Source organism: Aythya ferina (genome assembly GCF_964211825.1).
Source record: "Aythya ferina genome assembly, chromosome: 4".
Lineage (NCBI taxonomy): Eukaryota > Metazoa > Chordata > Aves > Anseriformes > Anatidae > Aythya > Aythya ferina.
Genome location: NC_140300.1, coordinates 42,469,342 through 42,491,688, shown reverse-complemented (window position 1 = coordinate 42,491,688; position 22,347 = coordinate 42,469,342). Strand labels below are relative to the sequence as shown.

At 38.3% G+C, this 22,347-nt stretch overlaps 1 protein-coding gene across 6 annotated transcripts in view; it reads left to right on the top strand.

The window, feature by feature from the left end:
* Positions 1-22,347, top strand: part of SLC10A7 (solute carrier family 10 member 7) — a 141,541-nt gene that overhangs the window by 105,716 nt on the left and 13,478 nt on the right. For 4 of the 6 annotated variants that reach the window (XM_084518664.1, XM_084518660.1, XM_084518659.1 and 1 more), the window contains 4 exons: positions 1,095-1,178; positions 10,832-10,997; positions 13,943-13,994; positions 15,517-15,590. In XM_084518664.1, the coding sequence (XP_084374790.1) occupies positions 1,095-1,178; positions 10,832-10,997; positions 13,943-13,994; positions 15,517-15,590 (376 nt within the window). Of the gene's footprint in view, positions 1-1,094; positions 1,179-10,831; positions 10,998-13,942; positions 13,995-15,516; positions 15,591-19,438; positions 20,114-22,347 lie in introns of those variants that run through there. The other 2 variants (XM_084518663.1, XM_084518661.1) reach the window with 2 other exon arrangements.

Below are 22,347 nucleotides of genomic sequence, written 5' to 3'. Positions count from 1 at the left end.
CTGTGTGATCACCTTGTCTATCATGCCTGCAGGTGGCTTTGAAAGGAAGACACATGTCAGAAGTGTAATGTGCTGTCAGAACGTAATTTATGAGACTGATGTCTGTGTGAGAATGTTGTAGGAAATCAACATCATTTAGGAATGATTCTGAATTCTGTTTTCATTTTGAGGATTGTTAAGGTGATGTGCAAAATGTAGAATAATGTGGATCTGTGAAATCCTCAGTTTAATATCATTTACCCTCCTCCTGAACCAAGGTTGTCTGAGGAAGCTCTGACAGTGCTGTTTCAGTTGTCTTAGTATATGTTTCTTAATGTATGTTCTATTGCTGTTAAAGATGTATTAAATGAAATTACATGAAACTTTTCAATGATCTAGCATAGAATAATTCCAGTCAGAATGTTAAAAAATAGTATTTTCCCAAATTTTCCTGAACTAAGTTGCAAAAAAATCCCACTAACGTTGTTTGGTTCATCTTTCCTTCTTGCGTCTTAAAAAATATAACACACACAGTTCTAGCTTTAAAATAGTAATTAAGAGATCACCTGTCTGAAAACAAAGCCTGTCACTGTCTAGTTGTCATAATGAGAGAATAGCAATATGCCTTCAGTAGATCTCTCTTATTTTAATGTCATTGAAATAAAAACTGAATATCTTCACTATTAACTTTTCTATTATTTTTATTCTGAAAATAATGACACTTTTTTTTTTTTTTTTTTTTTTGCTTGATATTTGTATAGATGGTACGGTTAGTTGAATTAACTGCTTAGTTAGGAAGACGTTCGCTCCCTGTCTTTTGTAGAGTATCATCCTACAAATGCTTATATGCTTTACTTTGCATATGTGTGTAGTAGGGATTCAAGTAAATGAGTATTTGATGGAACTATCATTTGAGGTTATAAAATAATCAACCAGGGATTGTTTTGCTTTTGTATTGTGGAATACCAAATGCTTTATTGGGACTTAACAATTAAACGTGTGCACATACTTCCAAGTTTTTATGCATAAAATAAAGGCATGTTAGCATGCAATATCTATGTAATTGTAGATACTAAGAAAAAGTTGAATATTAATGGTATGTTTTTATTTTGTAGCTTGGATCATCCTCCTCTGTGCCTTTTACATCTATATTCTCGCAGCTGTTTATGACTGTTGTAGTCCCCCTTATTATTGGACAGGTATGTCTTTTGAATATACATTCTTATTTAAAAAAATAAGATAAAGAAAGCAATCTTAAAGACAGACTGGCAACACTGTGTGCTCCACATAGGAAACAGCCTCAGGATAGTGAAGTCTAATATCAGAGAAAAGATGCTACAGTACTCCCTGGAGCCACATTGATCTTTGTGGAGATTGAGCATCTGTCCCTCACTACCACAAACATACACTACTGCATATAGAGAAGGGAGTTTGTGAACATAAAGCGGGAAAAATGGCAGCCCAGACTGTGAGAAATTCCAGCTCCATACAAATGAGCTTTGAGAATACTATATAGTCCTTTTGTCACATGCCCTTTGCCTGGATGATGAGGGAAGTTCTCCCTGTGTAGTATCTGCTATTAATTACAGGAATCAAAAATTCTCTACCTTAAATATATATATATAAGAGCTAAACAGCCAGAAGTTAAGAAATAGTAAAATTAAGGCTGCTTGAGCCATTTAGCATATCCTTTATGATAAGGGTGGTAATTGTACAATTGCAAACTATTTTTTCCTACATGACTCCTCCATCATTTGTAACACTGGATGGAGGGTATTCATGGAATGAGCAGCTGTTCGGTATTTCATTTTTTACGCATTATTCATATTGAAACACAAGGCCTTATTTTTCATGGTGTATGGTTGAAACATTTCACCAAGTGCAAATATACTAATTACAATATAAGGTTTTCTCTAACACTTGTCTGTGGTATATGTTTTTTCAGAAATATTAATATTATGTCTTTTCTTTCACTTCATGGTGGAAAGTTGCTATATTAAGACCAAAAATCATAAGAAGTGTCCACTATATATTTTTTGGTTTTGCATACCAAAACACCTGGAGCCTAAATCTTTAATACTTGTCAGTATTTATTGTTCCCAGGCATTCAGAATGCATTGAGAGAACATCAGAGGAATATGCCAGTAGTTCCAGAGGAGTACTGTTGCTGTCTCTGGAATCCAGAGTTTTGGTCTGGGGTCAGCAGGAACTTTCTTAATTTTGTAAGCCCAAACCAGGCTTTGAAATGCAAAGCATGGTTAAAATATATAGGTAAATAACATTGGAATCTGTAGTGGAGAACTGAGCAGTAAGCATACAAAACAAATACTCTGAATGATCTTAAATATAAAATCATAAACGTGATGAGACTTAACCGGGAACAGATGTGATTTAGGAGCTTTGAAAAAGACTAAAAGGAAAGAAAATAGAGAATCTTTTGAGCTTATGTAACTCAGTTGCATTTTGAATACTTTTTTTTTGAATACATTTCAGTAAGAAACAGAAGTATGATTCTCCTTTACAATTGTTCGAAGCAGCATCTGGAAATAAATGATGAACAGAAATAGCTCACTTTCCTCTAAACATAAAGACTTTGTTTTGAAAGTTACTCTGCTTGATTATATCTATTTAGAGGATATGGAAGAGAGGAAATGCTAAGGGTAGCTGCAGATCAGAAATGCCAAGGATAGTTTGCATTGATTGTCTTGATCATGTAGAACTGTACGAAGGTAAACCAACCTGCCCAGATGGGAATAGAAGCCATTTTTGAAGGCAGATATCCAAAAGTAATGTGCAGTAACTCAGGGAAAAACAATAAGCAAGTAAAGCACTAACATCAGGAGGTGCGGGGATATGTCAGATTACTCTTGATCCAGAGGTGGCACGGATCTGCTTTGAATTAAGTGGGAGGCTGTTCATTTCATGTGTGGACCACTGCTCACTCACTCCTGGACTGTTGCACAACGCGTGGTGTAGCAACGTAGCAAAGCTTTGTGAATCACAGGCTGCTCACTCTGGGATTCCAGATGCATTAAGAGATAATGGCCCACAATTCATGAATGACAGTTTCAGCAATTACTTCTAATTTATCATTTCATGCCCTCAATTCCTTACCACGCAGAGCCACGCTGTTCAGCAGCACAGTCAGCACGAGGATGCCCGTTAAGGTTCCCTAGAAGCAAAGAGCTTGATTGGGAAAAACTGAGCTTGGAAGCTGCCTGCTTGGAGGAGGGTTACTGCTCATCACCTTTCCGAACTCAGCTGTGATCAACAGAGGCTTTAAGCTCTCTCCACATCAGTGTAAAACAGAGGAGGCTGCTAAAGGGAGCGTTTTCTAAGGGGGTTATTTTCCTTTAAAAAAATCTCGCCTCTGGGAAAACCTGTGTTGCCTAAATGCTCATTTCCTGAGCAGGCTGCAAAGCTGCCTGTTTGAGCAGCCCCCAAGGATATGAGCAAAGCAGATGAGGAGGTGCTTTTACATTTGTTTTGTGGTGGTATTTGCTTTATGGCAAAGCGTATCTAGAGTTTTGGTTGCTTGGCTGACTTGTCAGATTTTTTTTAATGATGGCTGGTAGAAAGAAGTCACAATAGTGTAATCGATGCTTGCTTTCTGCTGTCTCTAACAATTTTTTAGCATGTGGCAAGACTGCTGTTGACAGAAGTCAAACATGCTTTTCTAGCCGCTGACAATTAAATGTGTAAAGGGCTGCAGGTACAGCCTCTGCTCAGGTGGTGACTGCCATTTGATAGTTAAAGAGAGAACTGGTAAAGAAGGAAGACACTGTGTTATCTGGAAGCCACCAAGGCTCACAGGTTGCTGAGGCATTGTCTTCAATGAGGAGGGTTACTCTGTTCTTGGTCAGAGATGTTTGGGGTGTCTGCAGTGGCCTGCATCTGCTGCGTCTATAAATGTGTTTTGGTAGTAGGCAATATGATATTATGCAAGTTGATATGGATAGCACAATATTGCATTTGTTTTTACAGAGTTAAAAATAAGATCCCGCTGAGAAGAGATCTCAAAGAAAGATACAATCGATAGTATTTTATAAAGACCTAATGTGCTATAATCCTTGAACATCTGTAGTGTGTAAGAACTTACTGTGCACCACTCTTGAACACCTCTAAGGGGAATTTGAGAATACTTGTTACACAACAAACATGCTTAATAGATCGTCGTGGATAAGATTTTTGAATTTCTTCTGGTATCTTAAAGTTCTGATTTTTTTTTCTGGGCAGCAGAGTTCTGTAAAGTCTGATGAAGATTGCTGCTGTCCTGAGCTGTCATTTTGCAGAAAAATAATTGTTTCCTTGGTTTTAGGTGTTGGTAATACTTTTAGGCAGCAAAATGTGTGGTTTCATAAAATGTCAAAACGGTTTCTTCCTGACCAGCTCTGAGAATTTGGCTGAAGACTGTTGTTTCTGTGCTTACTTTTGTCTTCTGAAGTGGCAGATAACAGGAACAGCGAAAGCCACTGCAATATTTCCTTTCCCCGTTTTGCAGACTTTCTCCATTCTCTACACCTAAGTGCTTATGACAGACTTATTTTATGTTTTATATTAAAGAGCGATTTATGATTAAATGTTAATGAAATAGAATTTTCACTGTGCTTTCATTATATTCTACTAGTTTGAACATTTTTCAAAGCAGCACACCAAAACCCACTGTTTTCTATGAATAAATAATAAAAAGCTTGTCTGTACATTATCATTCATGCATTCTCTAGTTGCCCCATTGGTAATTTGTCTGCCAGCGTAAAGTGGGCACTTCATATTAAACAGGCCTTAACTAAAGCTAAAATTAATGTTATGATTCTAGTAGTTCTTCTTCCCAAATCTATAAAATGAAGTCAGTTGAACAGAAATCCTAGCTGAACGTAGTCACACTAAAAATCTTGATGTTCTACAAGTAAAGGATTTTAAGTGCCTTCTGCGTCATTGCCCAGAATGTTCCAGAGGAACCTTCTCAGCGTTTTGGAGGTGTGTTTATAAATGCAATTTAAAAAGAGTTCTACGTTGCAATACAAGTTGTCAGTGAAATTGAAGCTAAAAGACTTAGCAATGGATTTATTTTTAAAGAATAAGAAATCAAAAGGGAAGGTCATGTAGCAGTTACTAGTGAGCAGGAGGAACCATTCACCAAACATAATGTTTGTATATTGTGGAGAGGGGAAACAATACTCAAAGAAACTGTCATAAAAAGGGAGCAGTGTCAAATGCTTTTGTTCTTGTAACTTATACAGAAGCAACCCTGCTTTTTCTTCAGACTCTGGGGAGTTGCAGGGAGGAGAGGAGGAGGAAGAATGCCGTCCTGGGAAACGAGTGCTTCTGGAAGCTTGTTGCAGAAAACTGAGGTGGCAGATAAACGTTTGTACCACAGTGCATTCCCTACTGACACTTGACTCAAAGAGGGAACAGAACCTAATCCCTACAGAAATATGAAGAAAGTAACGCACTGCTGTTACAGACTCACTTCACATTTCTTGCCATGTTGCATCTGTTCTTAATGTTTTAAAGCAACAGTTGTAAATTGCTCCAAAATGTGAAAGTTAATTTTCAAAATGGCCTCATATGGGCTTTATAAAGCTTGGTTTGAAGGTGTATACGTGTCAGGAGTTACCTCTTGGCAGTAAATTGATGGGAAAAATGGAATGAAGTAGCTTTTAGAGGAATTTGGTAAGCTGAGGAAAGAAAACAAATAATGTAAATATTTACTTTCCAGATCGCAAAAATAATTTTGTGATTCTCTTTCCTAGCTTCAGAAAAGAAAAACTAAATTAGATTGCATGCTCTAAAATAAGGGCAGATCTGACATCTGTTGATGTCCTAGAAGCTACAGAATGGTGGGTGAGCTGGTACAAAGCTTGGGCCTGTATGAAAACATACAGGAGTAGGTGAGAATGCACACCTGGACACAGGTACTGCTCCAGACAGATGGTCCTGGCAGGGTCTGGCTGCACCGATGTGGGCTCTACTCTGGAAAAAGGGTCTGTGCATTTGAACTGCAATATGGACCTTGGAGGCATGGAGGGCTATGACATAACATAAATCTGAGAAGTTGCAACTTACCTATATTATTTCTTACAACCCATATAATCTCCCTTCTATCCCAGTATCTAATGCTTCCTAGTGGTTTTCACAATCTCTGCCTTCTTCGTTCACTTTCTTTATTAATTTTTCAGTATATTCCCCCCTTTAATGTTTTCCAGCTTTACTGCAGTAGTTCCCAGTATTCCGTGCAGGCTTCTTTCTTAGTTCGCCGTCACTATGTAAGAAGGGTTGCTGAGAAGTCATAGAACTCTTACAGGTATCCTTTGAGCCAAGCTTATAGCTTTTCAAAAGAAAATGTTGCTTTGCAAAGTTCTGTTGCTATAAGTAATAGTTAGGAATGAGTTAGTAATCTTACCTCAAAATACAAAGTAAATAAGGTAACTGCGGCATTTAGGGATAGTGATAAATCCAGCATTGGTTCAGCTTGTTTCCATGTGCATTTCAACACAAGGAAGAAGTGGCTTGCATTTCTTTGTTGAATTGTTAAAGCCCAGGTGTTTTGTCCAGGTATTTTGAAGTCCATACCAACAGCTAAAAATCAAGAGGAGCAAAAGTGCAGTAAAAATGTTGTAAATTCTCTTAAAGGCTAAATTAAACCCCAAGAATAGATAAATTCAGAAAAAAACTACTTTGCATAATGATGCAAATACCAAGAGATACTCTTCTAGGAACAGAAAAAGTGGCTTCATAACCATTTCCCCTAGTTCGTCATTTCAGGAGTTTACAAAAAAAAAAAAGAAAAGTTAAAGATCTAGGTAGGTTTTAAAAGATGTACTCTATTACATATGTCAGAGATGGCTCCATTGCATATTTGTTGGTGGGGGAAAAAAGCTCCTTGCTCTGTTTAGTTCAATTAATAATGAACATTAATGAATTACATTGCTTATTACATTTTTAAAAAAATCTTGCCTGTCCAGCATGTGAGCAGGCAGGTGGAAACAGTCTAACTGTATTTTACTGATGGATTTCTCTAGGTATATAGTGTGGCTTGTGAAAGTATAATAAGATAAGTGAATTGTTTTTCTATAATGTATCTCCTACTATTTTCATGTAAGATTTTTTTAATGGATGAGTCTTATTTACCTGCTTTCCTGGAAGAGCAGATCGTGTTTGTACAGGGCACCTTAAGTGAATTAAGCAGATGAGCAGTTAGCCCATTTGCTTGGGAAGAGTAGTTGAACAAGAAGGTATGGCAGGATACCGAGCAGTCTAGAGGAAAAATACTCTAGATGTAACCACTCTGGTAGAAGAGCTAATTTGAAATGGACATATGACTGTTAATTCATGTATTATTACATTCCGTTGTTGCTGGAAAATAAATTCAGTGCAAGAGGAAATTTTGAGCCTGGAATTGTGCTTCAAAGTGAATTTGAGCCAATGCCTTTTCAAGAACCTTTGGAGGTTACCAGGACCAAGGCAGCAGGAGGTGGTTGCCTGATGGACACATTTTTGTTTAGTTACTACCTAACTTTCATGCTTTTATATTTCACTGTGATTATTTTTCCAACATCTCTGCCCTTTCTCCCATCCCTTAACAACGCATTTTTTTTTAATTGCATTTCTTATGTGAGGAATTCCCTTTCACTAGGATCCGTGGATTTATTGCATCTAAAGAGTACTGTCCTTTTTGCTCTTTTTCATCAGTGTGCCAGTCTGATGCATCTGTTTTGGATGTCAGTCCTTCACATTTCTGCTCCAGGCTGTGAGTTCATCTGTTCACAGGAATATCACTTCAGACATTTTCTCAAGTGCTTGTCTCTGGTGCTTGTCCTTTTCTTGTCCCCCCTTGTAGTGGTGTTTACTTCAAAATTGTGGGATCTATCATTTCAACTAAGAAGCAGCACCCCAGCATAGTGCTCGAGTCTGGCGTATTTAGTACAGCTCATAACATGCAAAAATCATTGTGGTAGCTCTCTCTGTTTGCAGACAAATGAAGCTTAACATTTCTGTCCAGGCTCCAACTTTACCTAGCAGGTTCTTTATTTAATCATTTCAACCTGTGTTGTTCGTGGCTTTTCAACCTCTATTAGACTTGTTGTCAGTGTGTGCTGTCGCCACAGAGCTGCCAGGTTCCCTGGCTGACTCTGTACTAGTGTGTGTTGTCTGTGTTGTATTTGTGGGATTTGCCAAGATGTGTAGTGAAATAATAAGCTTGTTTTGTTTTGTTTAAGCTCCTATATTTTAACACTGGAAAGTTATAGGGTTAAGAATTAAAAGGCTTTCAAAGTATCCTTGTCCTCAAACAACTCTGCAGGGCATGAATAAGTAACAAATAGATTGTTTTTCAGTCAAAATGAATCAGCTGACATGAGCTTCCCTGTTAAAAAATCTAGTTGAGCTCTTACAAATACCTGTAGGGTTATTTTTTTCTCCTCTTAAATTATATAAGAATTTGGGTTACGTAGAATCAATGATCATAGGCTGAATCCACCTCTGAAATTCTAGATTTTTTTTGAACCTGTGAGAGAATCAAAAGGTATTGGATACAGTGTTAGAGAGGATGGACTTAACGGTGTTTTTACAATCTATGTGTAGCATGACACTGGGTTGATCTGATGATTTTCTAAAGCCACAGTTCAGTTCTTCAGAATCTGATTACGTCTTTTTTGTTGTTGTAGTTTTATATAAAGTGCGATAAAAAACCCATAGTGGTAGTTATGCTTGCTCATTCACAATAGTTGCAGACTCAGTGAAGGTGGCTATCTAAAGAAGGTGTCAGCTGATTGAAGATTTTGAGGAAGTACAACTTGCAGCTTTAAAATGTTTTTCCTTTCTCTTATACATCTGTCTGCGTTAAATACGTGCATGAAGTTCATATTGTCATGCACATTGTATTTATACCTTGTACAGACACAAGGTTATAGGTCTCATAATAAATACCTCCAGTTAATTATACCTGAGGCATAATTAACCATAACTTTTCGTTTTTCAGCATCTCATTAATGAGCACGGTGGAAGGACCATGAATGTGTGGTCTCACCTAGCTTGTCTTTTTCCCCAAATTGACCTTAATTTAAGTTATAATAGGAATTATTTTTAACTTCCTTAGAAAACACTCACTTTAGAGGTGAAAATCTGTGCTTATTGCTTGCAAAGTCCAGAATAGGCTCATCTGGTCTTCCTGGTTGATCTCTGTCACGCTGCACACTGAATTTGTGCACGCAGCTGTCCCAGCTCCCCTCCATCAGCGTGGCGGTGTATTCCTACCTGCTGGCCTGTAGGGAGCTGCCTGCTGGACTCCTCTCAGTGCTCTTTCAGAAGTTTGGCTGTATCCCTGAGTTGTGTTCTCTCTTTAACATCTGGCAAGTGTGAAATTTTAAAGTTGTGTTTTCACTGAGGTGCTGAGCTTTTTGTGTGTTTTCCTGTAAATCTCTTACTCTTTATCAGCAGGAAGCTTACACGTACTGTGAGGTGAGCACTGGGCTTCAGCCTGCTTAGCTTTTTGTGAACCTCACACACAAAGTTTTTAGTGGGTGCCCTGCCATGTGGCTTACCAAGCCTATTTTCCGTGGTTACCAGGATAGCTGCTTACAGGACTTCTCTGCTGAGAGATTTGCAAACAAGCTGGGAAGGCAGTGAGGAAAGCTGACAGCTCTGAGGTCAATCCTGTGGCTTTGGCGGTTAGTGTGTGAAAAGGTCCTGTGGTAGCTTTGGTGACGATGTTTTGATATTAATCTTGAATACCTCTAAAACGCTCTGTATTATTAAACGGATAGGGGTGTTGCTTATTAATGGTACCACTATGGGAAGGTAATGAGACACCTTTAGAGCCTTCTTGGTAGAGTTGTTTCAGGATCTTGTGCTATTATTTCTGAAAGAGTATGGTAACAGAGAGTATCGGGAAGTCTCAGGAGAAATTAGGCAAGATAATGGGATCGCTGAAAAATTAACAGAAGTCACAGCTATATGAGAAAAGCTTTAAAAAGTTTTTTCAAGCCATATAAAGTGAAGAGAAAAAATGAAAGCGACTCCCCAGGCAGGGCTGAAATAGATGTATTGTATCTGCTGATGCGTAGTCCTGTTGTGTTTGGCATAATTTGAGAGTTGAATTTCCTTTAAAATTTATAGTTGTTTCTAAAAAAAAAATCTTGAAAAACAACTTCAGATTCAATTTCCTGAAATTGCAAAAGTTAGGCTAAGTAGAGTAGTTTTGCTTGTTTTCATGTGTTAATTCTCGTATTCTGAAAGCGTGCAAATGGCATTTGTCTTTGGATTTACAAAAACTCTAGATATTCAGAGTTTGAATTATTTAAACTCCCACAACACATGCACTTTTGCTTTTCAAGCTTGAGTTATAATTTAATTAAAAACTTCTGGTGCAACGCTAGCTATTTAAATATTAAAATGTTCCATGGATCACTTTCGATTATCTACCGTCATGAAATTCCTGAAGATGTCAGATTTTTAAGATTCCCAAAGTTGCACTTGGAATTGTCTGTTGATGCAAAGGGGACTGTGATAATTACATACATCCATTAGTATCAGCAGAGGAGATAAACTTTGGGGAGGCTTAATGGGCATGTCTCGGTGACAGCTAGCAAAGAACATTTGGCATGATTAAGGATGGATTTGAATGTACTTGAAAATATACTCTCATTATGGACGCCCAGTGGAAGTTGCACTACAAATGTTAAATTCCCCAGAAGAAGAGTTGTGTGGCAGGGAAGCTTTGAAATCCACTGTGGCCGTCATCCAAATTACTCTCTTCTCTTTGTGTCTTTCCGCTGTCAGATTCACTTTGTGATGCCCAACTTGGCTCCCTGCATCTTTGAAAAGAGGCAACCTGTTGATTTCTGTGTTTCAGATTGTCCGAAGATACATCAGGGACTGGCTTGAAAGGAAGAAGCCTCCATTTGGCGCTATCAGCAGCTGTGTGCTCCTGATGATCATCTACACCACATTCTGTGATACTTTTGCCAATCCAAATATCGACCTTGACAAATTTAGCTTGATCGTCATAGTGTTCATAAGTAAGTTCAGTCGTAAAACTTCTCATTTATCAGTGATTCATGGGCGCAATGAGCTATAGGTATTGCAAAGGATGGGGCTGGAGTAATGCTGAAATGGGGCTAGAGCTTGTACTTTTAACGTGTCTAGCAAAATAGATTACCAGACTTCTTAGGGGCTGGATGCTTTTAGGAGACTGAGTAAGCATTTTGAGAAAGGTGAACCCTGCTACGTAGGGGTTCCTGAGACTACTCAGTGGACCTTGCCTTGTAAAGGGGCATGGCATTACTTTCCAAGTGTTTCTGACTGTTCTGATTTGTCTTCTTGTTTTTTAAACAGCCATATTTGCACAAATGATACATTCCAAGCAGAAAGGAAATATCTGGGTTTAAGCTGTTATTCAAAAGCATTGTCAAAACTTTTAAATAGTTCCTGACCATGTTACAAACCTAGAAACTAGTTGGGAGTTCGAAGGTGTTGATACATTTCTGTGGATGAACACATTTGGTGCAGAGTTTGTTTTAGAAGCACTCTATTCATTCAGCCTTAAATAATGCACACATGAGAATAGACTGCTGGTATCTTTGCCATCAGTTAAAAATACACTTGCAGATCACTACCTCCCAGGGAAGGGCAGTGGTATACAGGCACTGTCTTCTCTCCCTGTAGGTATTTCCTGTCTTGCTTCAGACTGCAGAGATTTGTTTGCTTGAAGCAGAGGTAACTGCAGTATAAATCATATCTTATGTTTTCTAAAATCAGTGCATCACTTTCCTGAAGTATGTGTACGTGCACATGTTTCTACCTAATAAGAATCATTTATATTATATAAATCCAACCTTCACTGAAGTCAGTGGGAAATTCGCCCCTGCACTTCGTGGGTCACTTTTTATTCGTATTACATGTTCTAGTTGTGGCTTTTTTTTTATCATGAAACACTATGTGTGTGTAAAACATTACATGGAATTATAACTGGTACTGCATAACTGCTTTATTCTGAAAGCAAAGAAAGAAGCCATTCTAACAAGCTTTTGCAAAACGGAGGAAATACTTGTTTGCACAGGCACCTGAGAAGGACCACATATGCTTAAATCAGTGTAGGGTTGTCAAAGAAAAAGAGGGACATGGAAATCTCCAACTCTGACATAAAGTGCAGAGAAACAGAATAAAGTAATTTTGTTGCTGTGATGACCACTACATTGAAAAAAAAGTTGCCTTTGAGATAAAAAGGCATGTTTTTCCTTGAACAGCTGTAGAGTGGTTGCTTTCATTGCCTTTCTTTTACTTTCGTTTTGCAGAGACAGCTCTGCATTTGTGCCATGTGTAATTAGGTGCACCACTTGTAGTGCAGTGCATTAAAATGATTATATATACGTTTTTATTTCCAGTGTGCATAATTGGAGTTTCTTAGTAAAAATATTAATGTAAGCCTTGAAACTGCTAGGAACATATTAGGCATTTGTTTTTGCTAAAACATTTATAAAACTGAACGATAAGGAAGTTGTGGAGGTAAGTATGGATGCTATATTCTAGAAAAAAGTTTTTGAACCTACATTGGATGTGTTGGCTGGATGCGTGTGTTATGTTATTACCAGGATGTGAAATTAGCACAAGGATTTTGAGATGAAACTGCATTTATTATTCTGCTGATGCATGTTGTCATGGAATTTTTATGTTAATATGCTAGCCACAGCAAAATATGCACGAGGGATAATTGGTAGTAACACATGCATATTGCTTTACAGAGGTATACGTATTAAGGGATTTTTTTTTCTGTGCATATTAAATTAATGGACTTAGCTGCAGAAATATTGTAATTCGGGAACAATGGATTGCTTCCGTAGTTCACGAAGGAAGTATTAAGTGCATGCTGAGGTGACATTTATACATCCTAGGAAACGTTATGTAAGAGAATGGAAAATGTCACTGGTAATAGCTAATATCCCTGCCATGTTGCCCAGTTATAAACTGGGGTCAAAATCAAATGCATTGTCTTGGCTTGCACTACCCTCAGGGACACATTAGCCTTATTGCATTCACAAGTTTTGCAAGGAGAAGGAAGAGGACTCATCCCCAGATTCTGCTGAAAGTAAAAAGCCTTCCCCCCAGCACGCTCCCCCCGAAAAGGGCCGTACTGGTCATAGGGCTTCTCCTCCAGCTCTGCGGGGAGTTCCTGCCCTCCAGCGCGGAGCTGGTCTCTGCAGCCCCAGCAGCTACTCGCAGCACAGCTGGGAAGCCGCCTCTGCTCCCTGAGCTCATTCCCCACATCTCTGCAGATCGAGTGAGGGCTCTGCGTGTCCCAGAACCCCTGCGGGCATCACGTGAGCTGGCAGAGAGGAGACCTCCCCTCAGGATGCACAAAACCCATCCACACTTACAAAGTTGACTGAGCTTGAATGAACAGCTGCTTTGTCTGATGTATGCTGCCCAGTTCAGGAATTAGCCTTTGTCTCCGAGGGAATTAAATGTGTATGATTATCTCCTGTTAATAGTGATCATTCATCAGGAGAGTAATATACCCACTGCATGAGAATATTTATTGCAATCACGCTTACACATTGTACTTTCTTCTGTTAAATAGAAAGGGGCTGCATTTAAACACTTGGCAACCAGAGCACTTCCAAGAGGTTTTATGTTGTTGATCCCATAAGCAAAACTAGTGAAAACAGATGTGCAGCATGCAACAGTGAATTCTCTGTAATTCATTGTGTAGCCAAGAACTTGTGTAGCCAGAATACCAGCTCTGTCTGGGATGTGATGATACATACTGTTCTTGCAGACATGATTGTCCTAATCACCAGCCTTTAAAGGCTGTCTCTCTGTCACTGGATTTCTCTCAATTGACTCGGTCCAGCCTACCTTCTGATCTGTTGTGTGAGTGCAAGAGGCGCATACACTGCACTCACAGAGATTTAAATGACCTTCACTTCTGTGATGTAAGTCCAATTTTACCTTGTTTCTCTTTCAGTATTTTCTGTTCAGATGAGCTTCATGTTTTTGACCTTCCTCTTCTCTACAAGGTAAATGAGTGTCCTATAACAGAGTGCTTGAATATTTTTGTGTGATGTTTTGGTTTTGTGTGATACAAAAATGTGAAAGCACAGGTTCCTGAATAGGGGTGACCTCATTTTGATATTTCATATTGTCTTTACTGCATTTTCTGTTAGCATTTCATAGACTAAGAGAGCAGGACCTGAATTCTGTCCTTTCTTGTGTGTTAATTACAGAGTTGTTAAATCTCAATCAATCACTGCTATACCTCATCCACTGAAAAAAAATGGATTTGCACAGATGTCACTGAAGGTATAATTTGCCCTGCAGACATGCTGATGACATATGAGAGAGAGAACTCAGTTTGACTTTTTACATCTCAAGATACATTTGCTGGGCTGGCAATCCACTCTTCTCTGTATATGTCAAATCTGTTACATTTATATGGTGACTCTTAAAAGACAGTTGTCCCAAACTAACGTTGGTATAGGTATTCTTTTTCTTTTTAAATATCAACTAAGAAGAACAGTTGTATGTTCACTTCTCAAAAAATAGTACTATGAGACTGGTGTTAGCTGAAGGCTTAGTGCATCACTTGAGCTAGTTAGAATATCCAGCACTGTCCTCTGATTTGTGCTTCCTGGAGTATTTTCCTCAGCAGCACTCTGCTGAACGTGAAGTGTCACAATACAGCAGACTCCAGACATATGCTTTATATAAATTATACAATATCTGTAAGGGGGAATCATAAAGAAAGGTGCCATGTCTTACAGCTACTTATGCTTTTTTTAGTGCCACAAGGAAATTTCTCTGTGACAAGGTCATACTGTGACCTTGGAAGGCAATTTTATATAACTTTTGAATGGCTATACTTGATCTGGAGGAAAGATCTGCCCCAACTGTAAAATCTAAAGTGCTGTAAGTAGTAACCAGTTCAGACAGTATGATAAATATTTAGTATCTCAGAAAATCATTCCAAATTTGGACCAAAGAGTGATCCATTAACCAGTCATCGACCTCTGCATGTCATTTTTCCACCTTTTCTGGCATTTCTTCCAATGTGTAAACCTTTAGATGAAGTTTTTCTCTGAAGTAGAAGATAATGACATGTTCTAAGCAATGTTTATAGTGTAGACTCAGTTTGCTGTCTAAATTGAGCATCTTGTAACCGTTACATACCAGGAAAGAAAATCATAGGGGTTTTTTTGTTTGTTTGTTTGTTTTTCTTCACAGAGGCAAGCCAGCCACTGCTGTGATATAGCATGTTTGCAAAAATAGCCTTGGCTGGAATAAAATTTGTCCTACATACTGTATTCCTCTCTTTCACACAGGAGCATATTCAGTATATAGCTTGCAACAACTGAGAAACAATTCTGCTTAAAAAAAATAAATCAAACACTACTGTTCATTTGTGGGTAGAATTATTTCTGTCACTAGAACTGATCAAAGTGATGTGAACTTGCATATGGATCCTCAAAGTAATATATTTGATTGATGATGTTTTAAGAAGGTTTTTGCTATTAGAGGTTATTAAAACTCTTTCTTTTCTAGGAATGACTCTGGTTTCACACCAGCAGACACAGTGGCTATCATTTTCTGTTCCACACACAAATCCCTCACCCTTGGTAAGTCAGAAGATAAGCTTTTGAGCAAAATAACAGTAACACTCATAGCCTGTTTTGTTGAAAAGGAAATAAAAGTAGTTGTTTGCTGGCTTTTCTGCTTAAATGTTTTTAATTTCAGTGTGGCAAGTAATGCTACCAGTATGATATTAATCATAGGATAATATTTTTACATACATAAAATAAATGGTTATTACAGGACACGCAACGTAATCTTCTGAGCTCAGATTTCAGGAATATCATTAAGACCTTATGGAAAGCTGGATTTTTCTTTCTGTTCTTATATTGTTGTTCTGTTGCCTATTCCGATATTGATAAAATTTCTGCTTTGTTACTAAAAATATTCTAAGGTATATCTTCGCAGTCTCACAATAAATTCCTTAAACCTCAAAACTAGGATGCAGAAGTGAAAACAAAGCATGTAGTGTATTCAGTAATCACAAACAGATAATACAGTCTTTTACTTAACATGAGCGAAATGTCTGTGTTTAAGTCTGCACATTTTGGAGGGCAGTGTTTTAACTACTAGAATTAATTTATCAAAATATTATTGAGATATTTGTCATTTAAAATCTTTTAGTGATAAGATGTTCTAAAGTCACAAAATACTGTCTCTGAGTCCTGCTTAGCCTCACTTGATACTGCTTCATTCATTATGTTCAGTCAGTGAAATGACTTGAATATTTTTGTGCTGTTTTTTGAAATATGAAAACGTTTGATAGAGCATATGCAACTAGATGTATGCCTTTTCAAGACCTAAACACAGCTAGTGTCAATAAGGGAGTTAAAAGCTCGGCCTGAAGCAGGGGAAGAACTAGTTCAAAGATAGAGAGGTGAGATGTTTTCAAGTCAGTTTGATAAGGTAAAATTCATCCCAGGGTTCTTTGCTTCAACCAGGCCTGTGCTGCAGAATGGTTGGAAGCACCCTTGGCAGGCTGTGGGAGGTGAAAGAGTTCCAGGAATACAAGGGAAAGGCAAACATAATGCCTCTTTTCCATTGAGGAGGGGCCAAGGAATTATAGACAGTGAGTTTAACTTAATTTCATAGGAAACTACTGAAACAAGTAAATAATTTTAACAGTGTAGGAGGAAATGGGGAAATGAGATTTGTCAAATGCGTATCAAATCAAACCAAATTAATTTCCTTTCACACAAGGTCCTGTGGTTTGTGGAAAAGTAGCAAAAGTTGCATGGGTTAAGAGCATCCTGACTTTTGACACTATTGCATGGTGTTCTGGGTTCCGTAGTTCAAAAATGATGTGGACCAATTGGAAGGAGAGCAGAGGAGAGTGCCATAAATGATCCTAAGTCTCATAAATATGGCCCATGAGAAAGGTTCAAACAACTGGGTTGAGACAACAGCTGAAATACAGTAATGATCTTCAAATGCATAAAATGTTGATGCAAAGTAGGAGAAGTGACTCTTTTACAGTGGACTTTGAAAAGGGAAGAGCTTTGTTACAATGAAGAAGATTCAAGCAGTCAGGGAAGCCTCACTGTAAAAAAACACTTCAGCCGTGGAATATGTTGCCTATCAGTGTAGTGAAATATCTTATCATTGTAGACAAGCTTCAGTCAGGAATTAGATAAACTGGAGTTGACCCTGCCTTGGAGCAGTAGATAGATTAAATGACATTTGAGGTTCTTTCCAGCCGATTGTTCAGTGAAACTGAAGCTTCAACTAGTAAATGTGCTTGCATTCAGGAGGACGGTTATGTTTGCATTTATAGAAAGCAACTCCACACCTAAATCATAACACACTACTGTACTTGCTGCTATATGGAGATGTATAGGAACTTAGGACACAACCATGATATTACAGAAGAGAAGTTGGTTGTATCTGACAGCACAAATGTGTAATTTGCTTCTTTCCTCCCCAGTGAAAATAGTTCTATATACACTCTGTGAATACTTCTGCAGCATGTGATGGCACTGAGAAAATAACCACAAAGCCTTTTTAAAAATATTTAAGTCCTGAAGGGCCTTGCTCACCTTCACCCAGAAAAACCATTAGGGACTCTTCATATCTTTGACTTGCTCTGCCAAGCATCCTCATGTAGACCATCTTGACTCGTATGCTATGTGAACAGCTCAGTCAGTGCACATTTCATCTGCTAATACACTCTACTTTTGGTATTTTATTTTCTTATCTAAAAGAGATTATTTCCAGGTTTGTAGTTTGCTTGTCTTTTTGACTTGCGTTTTCCCAATTCCAGGTTACTGCTCTGATTAGCACAGCCTGAGGAGTCAGATATACTTTATATTTTGCTGCTGTCTTTGCCCTATCACAGCAACAACAAAAAAAATTATTTCAACTACCTTGACTTCAAGGACTCCTACAACTTCTCCTCAGCCATATATACTTTTATCTCATACAGATGTCTCATATGAATAAGTGTGCAAATTGAAATGAAACAGACTCATGGTGGAACACAGTATTACAGGACTGTTTCTTGGCTACAGATAGTTTCATTTGTGAGCTTCAGGACAGATTGCTTTACCTTCATCTTTGAAGAGCCTGTGTCTCATTAAAGGCATATTCTGCTCTGTTTGGTATTAGTACCAGGTCTAGATAAGACAGAGCTGTGTAAGTACACATTTCTGTGTAAATAAAGAGGATTGGGTTTTGTAAAGCCATTGTGAGACGAGATATGCCCCTGTAGCTGATGATGTAAACAGGAATTGTTAACCAGAGCAACTAGCATTTATTTCTTCACTGAAGTTGAAAGCAGAGTAGATACGATTAGTTCTTAAGGATCAGCCATTTCTGAATGACAGTTAAATCTATTTCTAGTAGTCTTGTCCACCCTGATCTTAGCAGAAACAAGAACAGACACATGTATTTTACCTCCTATTCTTTTGTTGTTCTGTCACATTTCTCCATGTCCAGAGGTGTTTACGATAAACCACTCAACAAGAAACCTTCTGTTCTCTTGTAGCAGAGAGAGTTTTTCTCTCTCACAGTCGTTTCAGTGCCTGAAAGCACAAACACAGCTCAGGGTCTGGTTTCATATCCATTGTGGAGCTGTGCTTTGTTTGTCTTCAAGATTCCAGTGGTAGTATATAAATGACCCCCCAACACTTGTTCTTTCACTTTGAAATTGATTTCTCTCAGCTTGGCAGGTAAAGCTCCAGATAGGTACGTCTGGTCCCTTCCCTGGGGAATTTACGATGGCACCGACAAAAGTGGGAGAAGAGCTGACAGCTTTAAAGCTTTAGAAGTGGTAATAGGAGAGGCATGAGAAGACTTTTATAAGTCACTTTCTCCCACACCATATTATGAAACCAACTAATTCCCATGCAGTGCATGCTCATGAGGCCAACTGCCACTTCCAGTGTTGAATCCATGAATAAGTGCTTGCTTTGCACGGAGATGAGTGCTGTTCCCATATGCTGGGTTTTATTTTGTAGACAGAACAGTTGACACACTTTTTGTCTCACAGATCAGAGTGCAGGGCATGTTTGTGTAAGGACAAATTACACAGGGTAGGTGCCTTTGTGTTTCTTAGTTAGGAGCACAAGCCGGTATTTCTGAATAGAGGTGGATGCTTTGGCAGTTTTTGAATACAGTACATCACACATGCAGAAAAAATAATGTTATTTGGATTTCACGTAATGAGTGAAACGGGATATAAACTTACAAGTAGTGAAGATAAATATAGCATTCACAATGCCCTCTGGCATATTCACCCACACTTTGTTCTCTTTCTCTCCTTCCGCCTACTCACATATATGCATAGTGCATGTGAGCACACACATATGCGGACATTTGATGCATGGCTTTTATTAGTGCATTTGCCATTGATTGATTAGTACTTAGTATTAGTACTTCTTCTATTGATTGATTGCAGATGAAGTGACTATTTGACCTTTAATTATGAGCCTTGCTATTGAAAATGACATTGAGCTATGGCTTCACATAATCCATCTGGAAAGCCCGACATGATGCCATTCCCTGGAGTTCATTCAGTAAGAAGAGAAGAGGCCTCAAGGAAGTGCAAAGCTATCAGTGTGGCTCATCTAAACAATACTGCAGAGTTGTTGCTTGGACTTACACGAAAGTTGCAGCCAAGTACGGAATATTATTTTATCTTTGGCAGAGTTGTCAGTGTGAATTACTAGCCAGAAGTTACAACTCTGAAATGAAAATTTAGGATAGTCAAAAAAATATTTTTAATTTACTTTGTGATATTTTTAATTTACTCAGTAAATGTATTTTATGAATAGAAAATGGAGTAGTGATACTTATTTGGCTCTCACAAGTGCAAATGTCTGTAATGTAGGTATGATGAACAGCAGATTAGTTTAAAAAAAAACAAAAAACAAAAAACAACAACAAACACCTATAATGAAATCAGGGTATTTTGTGATGCATAGTACATTTTTCCTCATTTGTATTTAACAATGTTGCTGTTCTTTCATTACGGAATTCTTAAGGTAATGTAATCAAAGTTTCTAGGGTACAAAGTACTTCCAGGAAAGAATAATTTTCAAAATAAAAGACAAAGCCCTTTGTATTGTTTTAATTTCATTCATTTTTTTTTTAAATACTCAGCTGCTTACTCTGTGAGTGCAGAATTGATAGTCTGTCCTTGAACAATTTTTAAAAGCACTGTGTAATGCACAAGTGGATTCACAGACAGCTCAATTGTGTGTGAGCAGATCATCTAGGCTATGGATTAATCAGCCCATGCCTTCCCTCAAGTTCCCCAGCTGCACAATGTGACAGAGTGCATAGTGCTCACATATAGCGCTAATCTGCTCACAGCTATCTAGAGTTTGCTCATGTTTTCTACAGATCTCTTTGCAAGTTTTTCAGAGGTAAGTAATTATATTTGCACAACCTAAGCCACTGCTGTTTAATATTAGCTTCATCTGGTTGTTCCTGTACCCAAAGTCTGCGAAATGCTGCTCTAATCAAAAGCAGACTCTTATTTTGTGGTGATAATCACCTTTTTCTTTAGACAGAAAAATGCCAAAGTGTCCTAACTTGTGTTAAGATAAAAGGTAGGTCACTTTGATTTTAAAAAGGAGGCCTCACTTAATAATTCTGTGATAGAAAGTAAGGTTGCAAAATCAGATGCATTGCCCTAAGTGAATATTCAAGCCAAACTCTGTGGTTGTTTTTCTCTGCTCCTGGCAGAGAATTGTCCTCTAAGGTGGTTATTCACCAAGGGACTAACTGTGGTTATCTGTGAATGTGTGAATAATTCCATAAAGATGTAAAAAATAATCCCGGTTAATTGCGCTCTAAAAGTTTTCAAGAGTAAGATTTGTGATAGTCTTTTCTACTTCCAAATTTTCCTGTGAATGTTGAACGAGAGGCATTACTGCTGGTATCCTGTTATACTTCCCCATGTTATTAGTGCTTGAATTTGCAGATACTCTTACCTGTTCCAGACTTTTAATCTCATTTCCTACCCAGCTGTTAGAGTGATGTAAGTGAAAATGATCTCGCTGCTACTCTGACTGGAATTGGTAGGGTGCTGACCTTCAGAGAAGAAGGGAAGCCAATGGGAGAAATGTGGTAGAAAGAGTGTGTGTCATGTAGATACCACATCTGGGCTGCGCATCCCTCACTTTTTCCAGAGGGTTAGGAACAGAAGGGCCCTCTTGATCCCATGCCTGCTTCTGAGATCCCAGGGGATATAGTGGCTACTTTTCACTAGTTTTCTTAGCGTGATTCTTTGGGTCAAACTGAAGTTTTTCTCATCTCTTCAGTTTTCACGCGGCAGTTGCTTGGAAGAAGCAGCAAGTCATTGGTTGGGCTTTTTCCTCTTCTCTGTAGTTCACCACCTCTTTGTCTCTGGAAAATAAGAACTGAGGATTTTGTATTACATGAGATGAGAGCGGGATGAGCAGAAGCACCCAAATCCACTAGACTTCTCTCCTGTCCACATCTTTCTTTGTAACCTAACTTGAGGGCAGCTGGATTGTCTTTCCTAGCTCATTAGTTTTGTAGAAGCAATGTTTAGTTCTTACCAAATGATATTATCAAAGAGGTCATTATCATGTAATCAGTATGTCTTTTTTCTTAGCAGACCCCTAAAGGAAGCCTGGGGAGTTCTGTTATTTCCAGTATGGCTGCCAGATCAGAATACTAGCAAAACGAAATATAATCTTCAAGGCAAAGATTTATATAATTGGGAATAGTATATATGTTTCCTGCTTGCACAGACTGCCTAATCCACGCGAGGTGACGTGCCATTTTGCATGTGCAAACATTTCTCTAATACTAATCCCACCACTTGCTTTAAGGAGATTCTCCATGAGAAGTCAAACTGACAGTTTTGAGTAGGGTGCGGTCACTGGGATATCAGAACATGTCTTTTATTTCCCCCTTGCTACTGACATATGTGGCTGGGAAAGTACCCAGTGCTCGTCTGCTTCATACCAGGGCATCCCAAGGGGCTGTGCTTTCAGGAAGGACATGCCCTAGCAGGCCAACACGAAAGTGGGAAGTGTTTTAGTCCAATGAGTTCTAGTGGCTCTCAGACGCAGAGTGCCTGATTCTCCGTTTTTTTATCACAAGACTGGCAATATAGCATGTCTAATATATTGCAATTTACTCAATTTTGACCTCTCTGTGATTCCAGAAGGGAAATACTGGAGGAAATTAGGGAATCTCTTCCTTTCTGACCTGAAACGTATGTTTCTTTGATTAGACTTTGAATGTGGCTAGAAATTCTGCACCAGCTCCCAGGGCTTCCTTTTCATCTGTATACTCTGCCAGTAGTAGGTTTTTTATTAATATTTAGAA